The 18,837-nt window shown below is 42.3% G+C and overlaps 1 protein-coding gene across 6 annotated transcripts in view; it reads left to right on the top strand.

Annotated features, from left to right (window-relative positions):
• Positions 1-18,837, top strand: part of ENOX2 (ecto-NOX disulfide-thiol exchanger 2) — a 393,140-nt gene that overhangs the window by 192,719 nt on the left and 181,584 nt on the right. Inside the window, exon 1 of one of the 6 annotated variants that reach the window (XM_037821174.1) lies at positions 13,773-13,845. The exons of the other annotated variants lie outside the window; for them this stretch is intronic. Coding sequence (XP_037677102.1) covers positions 13,821-13,845 — 25 coding nt within the window. The 5' untranslated portion in view covers positions 13,773-13,820. Of the gene's footprint in view, positions 1-13,772; positions 13,846-18,837 lie in introns of those variants that run through there. 6 annotated transcript variants of the gene reach the window in all.

The following is an 18,837-nucleotide window of genomic DNA, read 5'->3' as shown; positions in this document are numbered from 1 at the left end:
CTTTCATAAGAGATGGGAATTTTTCCGTGTTTATTTCCTCTATTATTCTTTCTGCCCTTTTTTCCTTCTCTCCTCCTTCTGGGACTCCCATAACACTTATACTTGTGCTCTTCATTTTGTCATTCAATTCCCTGAGACCCTGCTCACATTTTTCCATTCTTTTCCTGTCTATTCCTTTGTGTGTAGGTTTTCAGATGTTCCTTCCTCTTTTCCACTAATCATTTCTACTGCCTCTTCAACCTGTTGTTTTAAGTCTCCATTGTGTTTTTCATCTCTTCAATTTTGCCTTTTATTCCCATAAGTTCTGCCATTTGTTTTTTAAACATTCAAGTTCTTCCTTATGTTTACCCAATGTCTTCTTTATATCCTTCATCTCTTTTGCCATATCTTCCCTCAACTCATTGATTTGATTTTTGAATTTATTTAGCATATTTGTTTGCTCTGCCCCCTGGTCTTTCCCCCAAACCACACACTCACAGCAGCCTGCCTCTGGGGGTTAGGCACTTGGCACCACAGTAAGTTTCTGTGTGTGGGTAAAACAATTCTGGCTTCCAGTGGTGCCCCATTTTTCACTGGCCATCATGCCCTGTGTTTGTTTTAGAGCACTGCTTTATCCATTGGGTTGTCCATATTTCTCAACTGAAACAGGGCTGATTTACCCTGCAGGGGTTGTAGACCAGCTCCAGTGGGTCTAGAAAGGTTCTGAGAAGTCCTATAATTCCCTTGTGCTTTCCAGTCTGCCCAGCAGATGGTGCTATTTGATTACTTAATTGTCCTCAGATGGCGTTTACCTTCTGGATCCTAGGCTGTGTCTGACCAGGCAAGGCTGAATTACCTCTTGGAGCCCACCTGAGTGTGGCTGGTTGGGGTTGAATTACCTCTCTGAGCCCAGCTGAGTCTAGTTGGGCAGGGCTGAATTGCCTCCTGCCACCCCCATCTGACTGGATGGGGCTTAAGCTACAGTTTTCCTGTGCCCTCACTTTGCTGAGTAAAGTCTGACTCAATATGGGGGCTGTGTCCCTCACTCTCCTTGTGTCAGAGGGCTCCCCCAGCTACCACAGTTTTCAGCTGTCCCCCAGGCAAGTATTGGGCTACCAGTGTCTATGTTCCTCAAGGGTGGAGGAAGGGCTTTCAGACCCAGGGCTGGAAACAGTCTCTGCCCATGTTTTCTCAGACTGATCTAGGCCTTGAAATGTCCGCCCCTACCCCCCTGATCTCCAAACAATGCGGGTCTGTCTCACTGCTATGAGCAATTTTATGATCTGTGTCCCCAAGGGGAGTGAGAGGAATCCCAACTGCTTATTCTGTGTTCCTTCCGTGCTGCATGAGACTGAATGACGGGGAGGGGAGAGGACCAGCTGGCCCAGAACAGAGTTCTAACTTAAATCTCTCTTATTCTTCAATTCAGCATCTCTAGGGTCCTTCTCCCGTCCATACCCCCTTTTTTGCTGAATATCTAGGGAGAAGTTTTCAGTGGCTGTTTACATCACCATGTTGATGACATCCGACATCAGCTTTTTTTATAGGTAAAACTGGATTGAAGAACATGGTTTGAGCCTAAGGCCTAATGAGGCTTCCTTCTCTCTCCAGCACCAAATCTATACCTTGATACCCCCCGGTGGGGAAGATTGAATCTGCAAAGAAGACCCCTTATGTTGCCAGTGCCGTTGAGAGTTATGGCCTGTGCAAGGAAATCTAGAAATTAGGAGTTAGGTGGGCCTTTAGGACTGCTTCTAGAAGGCAATGCCTGTACCATAACTAAGCTCTGCTCTACCTTTATAGGAGAAAGAGAGTGATCTTACCTGGAGGGAAATTGGACCTGCGAATGAGAGAGAATGCAGAAGTCAGGCCATGTATAAGCACTTATTTTTTCTCCAATCTCAACAATCTGATAGGGCAGCCCTCCTCCTATACCAAGGAGCAAGCAGAGGTAGGGTGAAAGCCCAGAGAAGTTTCTATAGTACTGTCTGCCTCCCCCCAGACAGAATGGAAGTTCCCTTGTCTCCATGGAAAGGTGACACATGGGACAAGAGGCATCACTCCCACAACCCCAACATTACTACTTATTTTAAGAGTAATATGACTTTTGATTTTTCCGAGTCCTATCTTTAGGATGTTTTTTTTTAACCAGAGGAAACTGGCAATGGCATTCCATTGTGTGGTGCAAATAAATAGGGTTGTTCTATTACATGTATTACATTTAGGCTTTTACTCCTTCCTGTATAAAGTTAAGACAAATTCCAGATGGAATCCAACCTCATACCATCTAATTTAACCTCAAAGTATTACCTTACAGAGAAGAGATTTCTTTTTAATGAATTTCAAACACAGAATACCTCTTCTTCCATTTCAACATTGTCAGTCACATGGAGTAGCAAACTCTACAAGTCTTCCTTTCTCTTCCATGACACCCAAGTATGACAATTAAAATACTTTATTGCTACTATGAATAATAGCTAATATTTATAGAACACCTACTATATGCCAGGCACTGCTCTAAGTATTTCACATGTATTAACTTACTTGATTTTCACAAATAACCCTACAATTATTATCCTCATTTTACAGATAAGGAAACTTAAACACAGAAAAGTGAAGTAATTTGTTCAAATAGTTAAATAAGGGAGGTGAGATTCCAACCCAGGCAGTGTTGCTCCAGAATCAGTGTTCTGAATCTATTAAATCAGAATGGAGATGGGAGGCAGGCATCAGTGTTATTTAAAAGCACCCCAGATGATTCCAATATCCATCCTGGTTTAAGAACAAGTGCAGCTACCTATGTTGCATGAGCATGGTTCAGAATATTGAATGTAGTATTTTATGAAAGTACATCTAGTGTCTTCTGTCAAGAACTGAAGTGACAGTGAAACAGTAGACCAAAGGTTGGCAAATAGTGGTTGTGTAAATATTGACCTCTCTTGGTGTCTCAACACAGCAAAGAAGAGAATACCTAATTTGCAAGTTGGTCTTTCTCTGCTCCGTTTCATGATCTCCATTTATTATCTGCTGAAATAAAAATCAATGATGATGTCTTTCTGGCCAGGAGACAGTCTTGATATTTTTTTCACATCTTCAATTTCCTTGACAATTTGAGCTATTCAATTTAAGAAATGCGGGTTGCAGTATTTCCACATTGAGCAATTGCTTCTGTATTAGAATTAGTTTTTACATGTTCTGCTTATTCTATATTTGAATATTAAGCAAAAGCAACTGTTTCAGTTTGCTAAAGCTACCACAATGCAATATACCAGAAATGGATTGGCTTTTACCATGGGGGTTTATTAACTTACAATTTACAGTTCTTCGGCTGTGACGATGCACAACTCAATGCATCAACAGGATGTTACCTGGACTCTGAAGAAAGACTGCCAACATCTGGGACACCTCTTTCACATGGAAAGGCACATGGCCAGCATCCACTGGTCCCTCTCTCCCAGCTTTCATTGCTTTCTTGTTTCTGGCTTCAGTAGCTCTTTCAGCTTCTGTGGATCCCCACTTGCTTTCCCCGAGGTTTTCCTCTCTAAGCTCTCTCAACTTTTTTTATCCTTTATCCTCTCAGAAAGGACTCAGTAAAAGGATTAAGACCCACCTTGAATGGGGTGGGTCACATCTTAAATTGAGATAACCTAACCACATCAGGTCTGCAGCCACAGGAATGGATTAAAAGAACATGGCCTTTTTTGGTGTACATAACAGCTTCAAACCAGCACTGCAACATTCATGTGCAAGATGTTTTATGGAAGGTGGTAAGGGTTGATGAGAGCACATACAAAGCCAATAGAGATATGATCAACTACTGAAATGAAGTATCTTATTTTTGGGGAGTAGGAGGGACAGGTTTCAGCAGGTGGTATTCCCTAGCTACAATCACTTTCCTTTGCATATTTGATTCATTAGCAACAGTAACAGCAGCTTTCGTTAAATATTGTCTATATGCTAAGCACTATGACCAAGTGCTTTACATATATAAACTCAAGCAAACTTCACAATAAATCTATAAAATAGGTGCCATTTTCTCCTTTGTTTACAGATAAGAAAACTGAGACTTGTAACATTCAAGAAACTTTCCTATGCTATAACAAGTAGGTGGAAGAACAGGACTTGAAAAGAGGGAGGCAGGATAAAATGGTTGCTGAGAACACCTGTGTTCCAACCCAGCTCTTCAAGGACTTGGGTCAGCACAGCGCTAAGACCAAAGAACACACCAGGCACAGAGTGAGACATGGGTTTATTAGGACTTAAGAATGGGAAAGAGTTCTTCGGTGGCGCCAACTGAAATATGGAATTAGTCCTCCACAAGGGTGGGGGATGCAAAGGGCAGCTTATAAGAGTTTAGGGCAAAGATATTCCATAGGGTATGAGAACACAGTTTCAGTAGTCTCATAACACAGAGGTCTGAAGGTTTGTTATCAACAGTGATCAGGGGAGGGGAGTTCCAGTTCTTTGCTTATGATATGATCTGTACATACTTTCTTCCTTAAGGAGTTCTGTTGACCTTCAACTTCTGTCTTGGTCATGCAGGCTGCTACATGCTGCGCAGCCTTATTCCCCATTAGGGAGAAAGAGCCTGGGCCCTGGGTCCCCACAGTCCACCTCCATGCAGCAGACTATGTTGACCATAGGTCAGACATTCTATCCATATTCCACAACAGTGTAAGAGACAAAAGAACACTAGGAGCCACCCACACAGAGGTAACAACCCTACAAAGAAATGCCACCAAGGCCAAAAAGGGAATTAAACCATTTAGACAAGGGGGCTACTGATAATTGATCAATATTATGTATGCACACTTGCATATGATTTAAAACTTGTGAAACATTGTGCAAATGATCAGGAATATATACACAGCGCTGCACATTAATTAATGCACAAGTGCCACCCTGTGCTGCAGTGAGGATATCTAAGGTAATTCTATTTTATAAAACTACCTTTCCAAGCGGCATGGTTTCTTCATTTAGCAAGGATATAGCTACTTTGGAATCATTAAGTGCTTGGACAGTGAGACTGGCTAAAGCTGCCACATGTATTTTAGTAACTATTGCAGGTCCACCTGGTGCAAGAATGGCTAAAGGATAATACCACCAGGGAGTGCATTTTATTCTTTATTTAGCTTTAACCATTTCCCAATTACTAGGGATATGGGGTAAAGAGTAATATAAGGTAGCTGGGACATAGGGCTGTCCCCACGTACAATGTCCTGTCCAGTTATAGGGCAAATGGGCCAAACATATTGCCCACAGGTCCACAGTCATCTGTTAGGGGAAAGATATGCCCCATGTTGGTTGGAAATATTTTGCCAGTGGGAAATACTATTTTTTGTAGTATAACAGTAAAATTACAAAATTCAGGGGGTAGCCACCCCACATCATGAATTCCATCAAATTGTTCCATACAAACAGGGGCAACATGGTCTAATGTTATAGCTTCTGCCATCATCCACCCTAAAGCATCATATACAGCATACCCCAATACATGTTGTGGCTTGCTCACCTGTTCCCATACAGGGAGGAGATGTAGCCCCAGTCTTGTTATAGGGTGGTAGTTGGATTTCAGTCTTAAGTGAGAAGATTCTTTTCCAGATTTTCCAGTGTGGTGAATTCTGCCAGGCCAGCAGGGTATTCCACGCAATCCAATTCACAGGGGTAACAGCCCAAGCAAGGCCGGTGGTGCCTGAAGATGGCAAGTCCGTGCAAACTCAACATTGGGTTCAATTGTGTGCATGAGTTACTGCTGAAGCCCACTATAAGAAGGTGTTTGCTAGGGTGCTGTGGGTGAAAAGAAAGATGTTTATGGGAAATAATAGCAGGTAATTCCTGCTGATCTAACAATATACATGCTAGAGTTCCATTGGTTGATGACAAGGTACCAGGCAGAGGAACATTATAGTGAAGTTTTAAATACCAGATATTCTCTCCCTGCAAATTTTGACAGACCTCTACCATTACATCAGTTGTTAATCTGGGCATAAGAAGGGTCCACACAGTCATGCATAAAGTTCCCATGGTAATAGGAGGCCCCAGATTGGTGATAAAGATTGTAACAGGCATTTTCTGTATAAAGTAAGGTCTTATTACAATATTTTGAGTGACTACTATTCCCCAGGGACCTAAGATTCCTAACCAGTGTGGCTGCATAGGCCAACACCAAGGCCAATTGACCTCATTTTCTCCATTTTGTATGGTCTCTGAGGCACAGGCAACAGCAAATTATTATCATTCCCCCTTTTAGGCTATAAAGCTGCTGGCCCTTTAATTTGTATTCTCAGTGCCTGCATTGGTCCTGCCACTGTTCGCATTTCAGTAGGAGCTGGGGCTGCAGCTCCTGGTGTGGAGTTTAGATGGTTTTAGTCCACTGCTGCAAGGACCCCTTATCATCCTTTAGCTGTTCCTTGAACAAACCATTCATTCTTTAAGTAAGGCCCATACCTGTGGGATTGTAGGGCAGATTGAATGTCCACATGGTGTCCTGATCCATGGCCCAAGATTGGGCCATTTGCCCAGTGAAAGGGGTTCCCCGATCACTGTCTTGCTGTGTAGATACACCATACAGAGCCCTCATTCTTTCCAAACAGTGGATGGTGGCTTGCTGGTTTGCTTTCCCCACCAGAGAAGCTAACAAAAGTACTGTGGTCATGTCCACAGCAGTAAAAACACCTCTCCCCCTCCAAGAGTGGAAGGGGACCAATGTAGCCCACTTGCCACTGGGTCACTGGGATTTGTGACTAGCCAATGTGTCTCTGGTAGCCTATGTGGTCAACACGGGGAACACAAAGGGCACTCACTAGTGATGGCCACTAGCTGCTAGCATGTGATTGGTAGCTGGAACTGCTGGGCCAGATGCCACAGGGTTAGATACCCTCAGTGTCTGTTTTTCTGATGAAGCCATTCCACTGCTTCCCTGGTTTCAGCTGTGCTACTCTGAACCCATTTGAGTGCATCTGCTTCCACATTTCTGGGTAACGTGTTGGGAGTATGGCCAGGGACATGATAGTTACTTTCATTGTTGGCAGGTGTTCCAGATGTCTTTCCAAAATTCTTGTCCCCAGAGGGGGCAACCTATGACTGTCCATTGTTCTGGCTTCCAAGTTGCCATCCAGATCATGAGGCCTTTGTAAACAGCCCAGCTGTCAGTACAGATAGCACCTCTCCTGGTTCTTGCACTTTTACTATCCACACTACTCTTAACTCAGCCCATTGACTGCTTTGCATAGAGCCAGTCTCCCACCATATAGTGTCAATATTGGGTTGCACTGCCACAACTATCCATGTGGGAGGCTGCCCGTTAGTGGATCCATCAGTGTACCAAGCAGACTTGGGAATGGTACCCATGCCTTCTATAGTGGGCATTTCAAAAGCTATTTCAGGTGCAGCAACTTTAGCTGTTGAATCTTCTATATAGGACAGTGGTATGAGAATCTCATGCATTTCTGCACTCAGAGGGCTGGTATTGAAAATGCTGCACTGTAGCAGGTAGGCTTTCCATTTGGTCAGTGTGCTTACTTAGTTGGGCACTGCCAGAGCATGGCTTAGAAGCCATGCAAATTATCCACCCCTGAATAGGGATGCTTGTTTTCAAGGTGACTGGGCATCTTTTTGTCAGTCTCTCCTCCTGCAGTAAGGCATCATATACAACACACAATTGTTTTTCCAGGTGGTTGTATCTCAGTTCTGCCCCTTTCCATAATTGTGACCAAAAGCCAAGGGGCATTGCTTAGAATGTTGCCTCTGCCACAGACCAAAGTCAGTGTCAGTGCTGGCTACATCCAATTCAGTGAAGATCTGGATCTACGCCTCCCATTGCTTGTGCCTTTGCCATTGCCATTTTTGCCTTTAAAAAAACAGCCTGTTGGGAGGTATACCATTCCCAGGGATGGCCTTTCCTAATCAAAGAATGCAAAGGTTTTAACATTTGGGCTAAGTGAGGAATAAAAGGTCTCCAATACCCCAACAACCCCAAGAAAGCCATTAGTTGTTTTGGCATTTGCGGCATGGGGAAACATTGCACCTTATCAATTACAGCAGAAGGTATAGTTTTTGTCTTTCCCGACCATACAACACACTAGAATTTGTCAGAGCAGCCAGGGCCTTACAGTTTGTCATGATTGATTGTCCATCCCCGACTCTCAAGGTGAGATAGCAATGAGCCTGAGGCTTCTTTTAATTCTGAAAGAGAGTTGCTGGTTAACATGACATCATCAATATGGTGAAATAGAGTTACCCTTGCCGGACTTTTCCACTTAGCCAAATCCTTTGCCATGAGATCATGGCAGATGGTCAGGTTATGTACATAGCCTTGGGGAAGCACAGTAAAAGTCCATTATTGGCCTCCCCAAGAGAAGGAAAATGCAGGCTGGCTTGAATTTTCTAGGGAGATACTAAATAAAGCATTAACAGGATACAATATAAAATGATATTGACACAATTGAGTACTAATTTCTTGTAGTAAACCAGTGGTGTTTGAGACTGTAGCATACAATGGTTGTGTTACCTTGTTTAACTCCTGATAATCTACTGTCATGCGCCTTGTTCCATCTGGCTTTCATACTGGCCACACAGGACTATTGAAAGGGCTATGGGTGGGTATTATTATCCCTTCCCACTGTAACTCTTTGATAGTGGCTGAGATTTCTTGGTGCCCTCCTGGAAGTTTATATTTTTTTGTAGCCATGACCCTCTGAAGTACTTTTACAGGGGGCCATTTTGCCTCCCTCTTTAAGACCATATTGATCACTCTACATCAGAGGTGAAATTCCCTATAGTGGCCTGCAACATAGCATTCTGTAGGAGATGAATTCCTAAAATGTATTCCAGTATAAGGAAAATATACACCGTATATACTTGGGTGGAGGAGCAGTCTTTCAATTTGTAAAGTTAGATTGTACTGCTTTTTGTGGATCATTTCTCCCTCATAGTCATCTATAGCCAGGACCGGCCCATGGAATTGGGCTAAATTCCCATAGTTTAAGGTACATTAGGCTCCCATAGCTACCAGTGTTAACACTTGCTGCTTGTTAGTGGGGGACCAGTAAATGGTTAATTCTACATGTGACCTCTGATCCCAGGATTCCCCAGCTATTGTTCGCATCCAGGGATCTCACACTCCCCCCTATGGAAGATGGAAGGGTGTGTGCCATGCCTCTTCTGGGGGAGTGGAGGGCTCCCAGGCTCAGGCTGTGAACAGTGGTTTCTTTCCTGACTTCCTTTCTCCCTTAGAGGCTTGGAAATCCACTTTAGTAAATTTTTATTCCTTAGGCAGTTTGCTCCTTAGTTTTACCTGGACTGCATTATATTGCCCACCCATAGCTTCTATTTCTGTGCCTGCAGCAATGAGATCTGCTCACATCTGCTTGTGGGATACCTGATTAGGGATGTCATGTACCCAGAGAGCCTTTCCCATTGCCCTTAATCCTGTTCCCTGTTTCTGCAGCCTCTCTGACTCTCCAAGGTCAGCTATAGCCTGAGCAGCAAGGGAAATGGCCTGTCCTACTAGTGGACTTAGGATAGACGTGAGAGGCCCATAATAATGGTTGGGGGCAGTATGCAATACTGTGTCTTTCATTCCTGTGGTAAAAGGTTCAGTGTCAGGACCTACGAAAGCCATGGCATAAATGGCATATTATATTCCCCACCCTCTGAAAGCATCTCGCAGCTCCTCCATATTTTGCCAGTGAGGGTTATTGTGTGGTATATCCCCTTCATTAGGCCATGCAGTCTTACGCCCATCAACAAGCCTTACCAATAAGGAGGCGGTTTTCACATTAGCTGTGTTAGCATACAAGAGTTGTAGTGAAGGGTGAGTTGTCATAGATGCCAATTTACTCATCTCCACTCCAGATAGCACTACCCCCTCTGCTCTGGTGTCCTATAACTTCAGAAGTCAATTGGGTAGGGACTCCCTAGTTTTTTGTCTGTATCATCCATTTCAGCAGTGGTATAATCTCTCATAGTAACATGTAATTTCTGTTAAAGAAGTTGGAATTGATGAACCCCAGGGGGTTGATCTTGTGATGCCTTCCATTTCTGTTATATTATGAGGTGTACCTGTTGGGGCTCTTCATTCTCCTATACCTTCCATTCTTCCTCCCCTTCCTATTCTGAAGAGGAGTCTTCGGAGTTCCATGATTTGGGGTCCCATCCTGGAGTAGCTAAAATCCTCCAGACTCAAGCCCAAGGCAACTTACAACCTTTGATTCAGGCATATCTGCATGCCAGAGTCTCTAACTGATTGTCAACTCAGATCAGGCGATCAGTCAGAGTCCTTCATTTCTGCCTGGGCAAAGTGCATATCTCTTTCTAGTTTTACTTTCTCCTGTAAACAGCATGCAGTAGCTTTTGCCACTTGTTCTGCTTCGGTAGCCATCCACAACGCTCCTAACAGGGGCTGTGCTATGGCTGCTGCTATTTGGCAGTACCTTTTCTTCTTACTCAAATTTAGTTGTCCTGTTATCTATTGCAAAACAGCAACCCCGCTGGAGTTTTCAGGGTGCCCCCATACTCATGCAGCAGTCTGCATTCATCCAGGAGGGCTGACACCTCTCCCCACATGGACGACACAGACCAATTTGGGGCTCCCCCCACTTATTCTTCCTTCCCAGGACTCATGCCTGCTATGGCCAGTGGCTCTCTGGTCTACTGGCTGGCTCACCAATTGTTCCAACCCAGCCCTTGAAGAGCATGGATTGTCATAGCCCTAAGACCAAAGAACACACCAAGCACAGAGTGAGACATGGGTTTATTAGGACTTACAAACAAGAGAGAGTTCTTCCTGGCAGCAGTTGGCTGGAAAATGGAGTTAGTGCCCTGCAAAGGTTGGGGGTGCAAAGAGCAGCTTATAAGAGTTTAGGACAAAGACATTCATAGGGTATGAGTAAAGAGTTTCAGTAGAGTCTCGTGGCACAGAGGTCTGGAAGTTTGTTATCAACAGTGATCAAGGGAAGAGAGTTCCAATGTTTTGCTTATGATGCCACATGTACATACTTTCTTCCTTAAGGAGGTCTGATGACCTTCAACTTCTGTCCTGGTCATGCAGGCTTCAACGTGCTGTGTGGGGCCTTATTCCCCACTAGCGAGGGGGAGCCTGGGCCCTGGGTCACCACATGTTCAGAATCCTGGCTCTGACCTTAGAACAAGTTATTGTAGCCTTTTGAGTCTCAGTTTCCCCACCTATAAAGCAAGGATAATAAGACCGAATTTACAGGGTTGTTTTAGGATTAAGTGAGAAAAATGAATAAATAGTGTTTAGTACATGGTGTTTAATGTTTATTGAATATTCATTAGTCTTTATAATAAATGCAAACATTGTTCCAAGCATTAAGACTATAGCTGTGAATAAGACAGGCTCTGACCCTGGCCTTGTGAAGCTCACAGTCTAGTGGGGAAGACAGTCATTAAGCAAATAATTACACATATAGTTAATTATTTGCAATTATGCTGAGTGCTATAAAAGAGTGACTACTCAGTGACTACTCAGTAAATGATAGCAAATATTTACTGAGTGGTTATTATATGCTGGGCACTTTGCCAGATAGAGGATCAAGAGCAAGTGCACAATTGGGATGACAAGTGGAGGCTTTTCATGAAGTTTTTTGTCAGATGAAGGTGAGGTAAAGAAGCTATCTGCTTTCCTCTGGTCAATCAATAAGCTTTGGGGAGGAAGTTAAATTTCAGAAGATGCTTGGTTTAGTTCATTGGGAACAGGAGAGATCAAGTTGAGAATGTTTCTTCTTTCTGCAAAATTAGTTTTTAGAGATCAAAGTAAGTCGTGTGTGTGTGTGCATGCACGTGTGCATATCTTTTGTTTGTATACATTTTTAGAATGTATAGCCTTCTTTTCTTGCAGGTATTTCTAATCTGTGTCTACAGTGCACAGTTCGGTTTCAGGAGCCCTTTATAGTACTTTTTAAAGGTGCACAAGATATGCTTATATGTGCTTGTATGTCCATTAAAAACTTCTGAAAAGATACACAATTAACTGTTAACAGTAATTTCCTCTAGGGATTAAGACTGAACAATTGTTATGCAAACACTGCCTCTAAATAACAAATGTGCTAGTTGGAAATGATTTTTACCCATTTACTAATATCAGCTCCTTACCATTTTATTATCATTTGTAGTGTTACTGGAAGCATTTGAAAATAAGGGCCTTCTCCCCAAATTGTTCTGCAGCTCTTATCATTCACTACTGTAATGGTTTGGATATATTATGTCCCCCAAAAAGCCATGTTCTTTAATGTAATCTTGTGGGGGCAGATTTATTAGTCTTTTCACTAGGGTGGAAACTTTTGATTAGGTTGTTTCCGTGGAAATGTGACTTACCCAACTGTAGGTGAAACATTTTGATTAGAAATTTCCATGAAAGTGTGGCCCCACCCATTCAGGGTGGGTCTTAATTAGATCACTGGTGTCCTTTAAGACTAAAGGACTTCTGTTGGCTTGGGAGCCAACAGAAATGCTGGGAGCTGACCCAGATGGTTGCTGACACTTGGAGATGCTTGGAGATGCAGACAGAAGGATGTTTGGAGATGCTAAGCTAAGAGATGAAGCCCAGAGTTTGCCCTGAAAAGCTAAGAGAGACCCAGAGACATTTTGGAGAAAGTCATTTTAAAATGCAACCCGGGAGCAAAGGACTAGCAGACACCAGCCATGTGCCTTCCCAGCTGACAGAGGTGCTCCGGACACCATTGGCTTTTCTTCAGTGAAGTACTAGCAAACCGGAACAACTACCTTCCTGTCATTTCTTTTTCTTTTTTCTTTTTCCCCAATCACTCTCCATCCCTCTACTTTCAATCTCAGCAAATTTGCCATTTTTAGTCATCTCTTATAAGTGATGTCATACAATATTTGTCCTTATGTGCCTTGCTAATGTTTTTGGGGTTCTCCTATGTTGCAACATGTCTCATAACTTCATTCTTTTTATGGTGATTAATATTCTATTGTGTATATGTACCACATTTTTTATCCATTTCATCTTTTGGATATTGTGAATAATGCAGATGTTAACATTGGTATATGAAGATCTAATTGAGATCTTGTTTTTTCTTTCTTTGGGTATATGCCTAGAGGTGGTATTACCAGGTCATATGGTGATTTTATATTTAACTTTTTGAGGAATTGCCATATTGCTTTCCACAGTGGTTGCACCATTTTATGTTCCTATGAACAATGCACTAGAGTTCCAGTTTTTCCACATATTCTCCAAAACTTGTTATTTTCTGTTTTTTAGACAATAGCCACCCTTGTGGGCATGAAATGGTATCTCATGGTTTTCATTTGCATTTCCCTAATGGCTAATGATGTTGAGCATCTTTTCATATGCTGATTGACCATTTGTATATCTTCTTTGGAGAAATGTCTGTTCAGTCCTTTGCTCATTTTTCAATTGGGTTGTTTGTTTCTTTGTTGTTGCATTGTAAAAGTTCTTTATATATTCTGGATATTAAGCCCTATTATATATGATTTGGAACTATTTCCTCCCATTTTGTAGGTTGTCTTTTCTCAAGTAAGTATTTTAATACAAGGGACATCCAGCATGTGTGTCTATTGTGTTGGCAAGAGAGAGATTTTAAGAGGATTGTGTGACTAGCCACAGGGACCAATCTTTCCCTCTGAGATGACTGCTAGGTGCTGAATTTGCTTTAGAACTTGGTATAAAGTATAAGCAGGCAACAAGTCATAACTATGTATTGTTTTCAGATGTTCATTTAAATATCATCTCATACAAATATAGCAGATCTGCTAGTGGCTCTTTTCTAATCTTGCCTTTTTTATTCCCCTCCATAATTACCTTGATCTAGGATGAAGAACCTGAGAAGCATTGACCAATGCATCCTAAATTATCTCAGCAGGGTAACTACAAGAGTTCAGCTTCTCTTGATTTTAAGCCAGGTCTATGCTAAGCAGTTCTAACCAGCATTAGCTGTGTGCAGAGAGAATGATAGATCTTCCAGGCTGGGGCTTGCCACCAATTAAGACTGTTGTCCTTTGCTCTAGTGTGCCACTCTCTCTGTGGCATTGCCTGTAAAGAAGGAAACTTAGTCATCACATCAACCAGGTAGTCAGTTGGAAAGTTTTATATTGAAGCTCAGACTGCCCAGAAGTGTTCTCTGTCTTTATCAGATTCAGTCAAGTAAAGGTAGCTAAGGAACCTTTGCTCTGGGCCCCTGTCAAAGTTAAGTGTGACTAAGGATTTGACACATCAACAGGTAAAAGTTTGCTCACCATAACTCTGTGAATAAGATCCTATTATTACTCTCATTTTACAGTGGAGGTAATGGAGATTCAGAGTCTAAATGGCTTTCCCAAGGTTATATGGCCAGTAAACTAGTCAAACCTGGTTTTTAGATGTTAGGTTGTGTGCTCTTTGTACTGAGCCTCACTGCCTTCTCAAGGTGATCCGAGTTGTGCTTTCAGAAGATACTCTAATCAAAGTGTTTTTTATTGTGGCTTATAAAGGGGTGAAACTGTATCTGGAGAGACAAGTTTGAAGACTTTTGCAGTCACCCAGGGAAATGATGATGAGAACCTGAAACAGTATTATGCGAGTGGCTATGGAGAAAGGGGGATAGATACAAGAGACTTAATAGAGGTAAATCAAACAGAACTTTTAGAACTTAAAGAATCATAAAGCCTAGGAATAAAAAAGATAGTAACACCATTAGGACTAGTTCTCTATCTTTAAGCAGAATATAATCATCTTCGCTTTTACAAGTGAGTCAATTATGATTCAGTCTAAGTGAGTTTCCCAGAGCTCCAAGCTAGTTTGTGCTGAAAGGAACTGTAACTCAGAACTCCTGCTTCCTATTGCAGTCCTGTTTCTACTAAAGCATAGAGTCTCCCAAATATGTTTGATAGATTCTTTGGTCACCCTGGAAAATCACATCTTCTGTGTTTTTCAGAGGAGCCCCAATGTCACATGTATAATCCTATTGTCCTCAAAAGTACACGTGCATATGCCAAATCATGCCTTCCCAATTTTGGAGTCAGAAAATTTAGTCATCCCACTAATAGTGGTTGGCAGTGCAGCTCTTAATCTGTTGTCCAGATAGACTCCAGGTGTTCTGTGAGGGAAAAACAGGGTGGCAGGACACATCTGTCTTATAGCTGAAGAATATGGTATGTGCTAAATGGAATATAAATATGATGTAAACTCTGATCATTCTTAGCATCTTGTCCCCAGCATGACACTCAGACAGCTTAGGCACTTTGGAATGTTTTATTGTCACTTGAATGTCTTTGGTTACATGGAAGGAGATCTGGAAAAGTTCTCCTGTCTGGTGTCTATAAAGGGAGATGGAACTTCTTTTGACACATGGAAAATCTCTTAAATTCCCATCTTTATTCTTTAGGGCTATAAAAATTAACTATATAAGAAATGAAAAATTAGTTAATAAAATTTTAAAAAGTCAGGACAATATTTGGCCTATGTAAGCAGCCAGTTTGGAAAGCATATCAGCAGTAGACAATTGCAAGCAAATAATGTGCTAATCTGTTCATACAGCAAACATTTGTTGAATACCTACTATATGTCAAGTGATGTCAGATACAAAAGTAGACAAATGCTAATTTCTAGCAGAAATTAAGAGATGAGTAGGACCTGGCCTTGGTCCACAATTTCCCTAAAATATAGTAAATAGAAATTATCCTCTTCCATTGATGAAAACCGCACTTAGGAATTCTAAAGGGACCATGTTTGTTAGGTTTTAGTTAGAATTACTGAGTTTGCTTGAAAGTAATAAAACTGAATTTATTCTTATTTAATCAGTACCAGTGCCTGTTTCCTGAATTTTTCTCTTAGCAGCCCACTATTATACTCTGTTTTCAGGAAAAGCTGATGTGGGCATTCAAGTAAGCAAAAAAGATGCCTTATCCATTTCCAAAATTTCCTTTGTCCACCTTTAGGATATGAAATGATGAAAACGATCTTGGATTGGATTGATGGGTATTTCGACGGTAGAAATAAGAGAAAACCATAATATGGGGACTTAAGCCTTATATATACTAAAGAATGATACATTTTTCACTGATAAATGTTCTGGGGTGATAATTGTTGCAGACTGAGCACAGCTTGAGAAAAAACACTGCCCCTAGATTGTGAAACAGGCAGTATTGGCATTGTATTTTTTAAATTAATTCAGTAAACATTTGCTCCATTAATTAGACCCCATAGAGCTTCAAGCTGAGGGTATATTTTCTTTTGTATATGTAATTTAAAAGTTTCTCAAGAGGGGGCAAGATGGCAGACTGGTGAGCTGTATGTTTTAGTTACTCCTCCAGGAAAGTAGGTAGAAAGCCAGGAACTGCGTGGACTGGACACCACAGAGCAATCTGTCTTTGGGCATACTTCATACAACACTCATGAAAATGTCGAACTGCTGAGATCAGCGAAATCTGTAAGTTTTTGCGGCCAGGGGACCTGCGCCCCTCCCTGCCAGGCTCAGTCCCGTGGGAGGAGGGGCTGCCAGCTCCGGGAAGGAGAAGGGAGAACTGCAGTGGCAGCCCTTATCGGAAACTCATTCTACTGATCCAAACTCCAACCATAGATAGACTGAGACCAGACACCAGAGAATCTGAGAGCAGCCAGCCCAGCAGAGATGAGACAGGCATAGAAAAAAAACAACAACACGAAAAACTCCAAAATAAAAGCAGAGGATTTTTGGAGTTCTGGTGAACACAGAAAGGGGAAGGGCGGAGCTCAGGCCTTGAGGCGCATATGCAAATCCCGAAGAAAAGCTGATCTCTCTGCCCTGTGGACCTTTCCTTAATGGCCCTGGTTGCTTTGTCTATTAGCATTTCAATAACCCATTAGATCTCTGAGGAGGGCCCTTTTTTTTTGTTTTTTTTTTTTTTTAATCCTTTTTTCTTTTTCTAAAACAATTACTCTAAGAAGCCCAATACAGAAAGCTTCAAAGACTTTCAATTTGGGCACGTCAAGTCAAGAGCAAAACTAAGAGAGCTCTGAGACAAAAGGCAATAATCCAGTGGCTGAGAAAATTCACTAAACACCACAACTTCCCAAGAAAAGAGGGGTGTCCGCTCACAGCCACCATCCTGGTGGACAGGAAACACTCCTGCCCATCGCCAGCCCCATAGCCCAGAGCTGCCCCACACAACCCAGTGTGACGGAAGTGCTTCAAATAACAGGCACACACCACAAAACTGGGCGTGGACATTAGCCTTCCCTGCAACCTCAGCTGATTTTCCCAGAGTTGGGAAGGTGGAGCAGTGTGAATTAACAAAGCCCCAGTCAGCCATCATTTGAGCAGACTGGGAGCCTCCCTACACAGCCCAGCAGCCCAGAACTGCCCTGGGGGGACGGCACTCACCTGTGACATAGCACAGTCATCCCTCAACAGAGGACCCGGGGTGCACAGCCTGGAAGAGGGGCCCACTTGCAAGTCTCAGGAGCCATATGCCAATACCAAGGACTTGTGGGTCAGTGGCAGAGACAAACTGTGGCAGGACTGAACTGAAGGATTAGACTATTGCAGCAGCTTTAAAACTCTAGGATCACCAGGGAGATTTGATTGTTAGGGCCACCCCCCCTCCCCGACTGCCCAGAAACACGCCCCACATACAGGGCAGGCAACACCAACTACACACGCAAGCTTGGTACACCAATTGGGCCCCACAAGACTCACTCCCCCACTCACCAAAAAGGCTAAGCAGGGGAGAACTGGCTTGTGGAGAACAGGTGGCTCGTGGACACCACCTGCTGGTTAGTTAGAGAAAGTGTACTCCACGAAGCTGTAGATCTGATAAATTAGAGATAAGGACTTCAATAGGTCTACAAACCCTAAAAGAACCCTATCAAGTTCAGCAAATGCCACGAGGCCAAAAACAACAGAAAATTATAAAGCATATGAAAAAACCAGAAGATATGGATAACCCAAGCCCAAGCACCCAAATCAAAAGACCAGAAGAGACACAGCACCTAGAGCAGCTACTCAAAGAACTAAAGATGAACAATGAGACCATAGTACGGGATATAAAGGAAATCAAGAAGACTCTAGAAGAGCATAAAGAAGACATTGCAAGACTAAATAAAAAAAATGGATGATCTTATGGAAATTAAAGAAACTGTTGACCAAATTAAAAAGACTCTGGACACTCATAGTGCAAGACTAGAGGAAGTTGAACAACGAATCAGTGACCTGGAAGATGACAGAATGGAAAATGAAAGCATAAAAGAAAGAATGGGGAAAAAAATTGAAAAAATCGAAATGGACCTCAGGGATATGATAGATAATATGAAACGTCCAAATATAAGACTCATTGGTGTCCCAGAAGGGGAAGAAAAGGGTAAAGGTCTAGGAAGAGTATTCAAAGAAATTGTTGGGGAAAACTTCCCAAATCTTCTAAGCAACATAAATACACAAATCATAAATGCTCAGCGAACTCCAAATAGAATGAATCCAAATAAACCCACTCCGAGACATATACTGATCACACTGTCAAACACAGAAAAGAAGGAGCAAGTTCTGAAAGCAGCAAGAGAAAAGCAATTCACCACATACAAAGGAAACAGCAGAAGACTAAGTAGTGACTACTCAGCAGCCACCATGGAGGCGAGAAGGCAGTGGCACGATATATTTAAAATTCTGAGTGAGAAAAATTTCCAGCCAAGAATACTTTATCCAGCAAAGCTCTCCTTCAAATTTGAGGGAGAGCTTAAATTTTTCACAGACAAACAAATGCTGAGAGAATTTGCTAACAAGAGACCTGCCCTACTGGAGATACTCAAGGGAGCCCTACAGACAGAGAAACAAAGACAGGACACAGAGACTTGGAGAAAGGTTCAGTACTAAAGAGATTCGGTATGGGTACAATAAAGGATATTAA

This window comes from Choloepus didactylus, chromosome X (genome assembly GCF_015220235.1).
Source record: "Choloepus didactylus isolate mChoDid1 chromosome X, mChoDid1.pri, whole genome shotgun sequence".
Lineage (NCBI taxonomy): Eukaryota > Metazoa > Chordata > Mammalia > Pilosa > Megalonychidae > Choloepus > Choloepus didactylus.
Note: the sequence above shows the minus strand (reverse complement) of the source record. Positions and strands in the feature narration are given on the sequence as shown.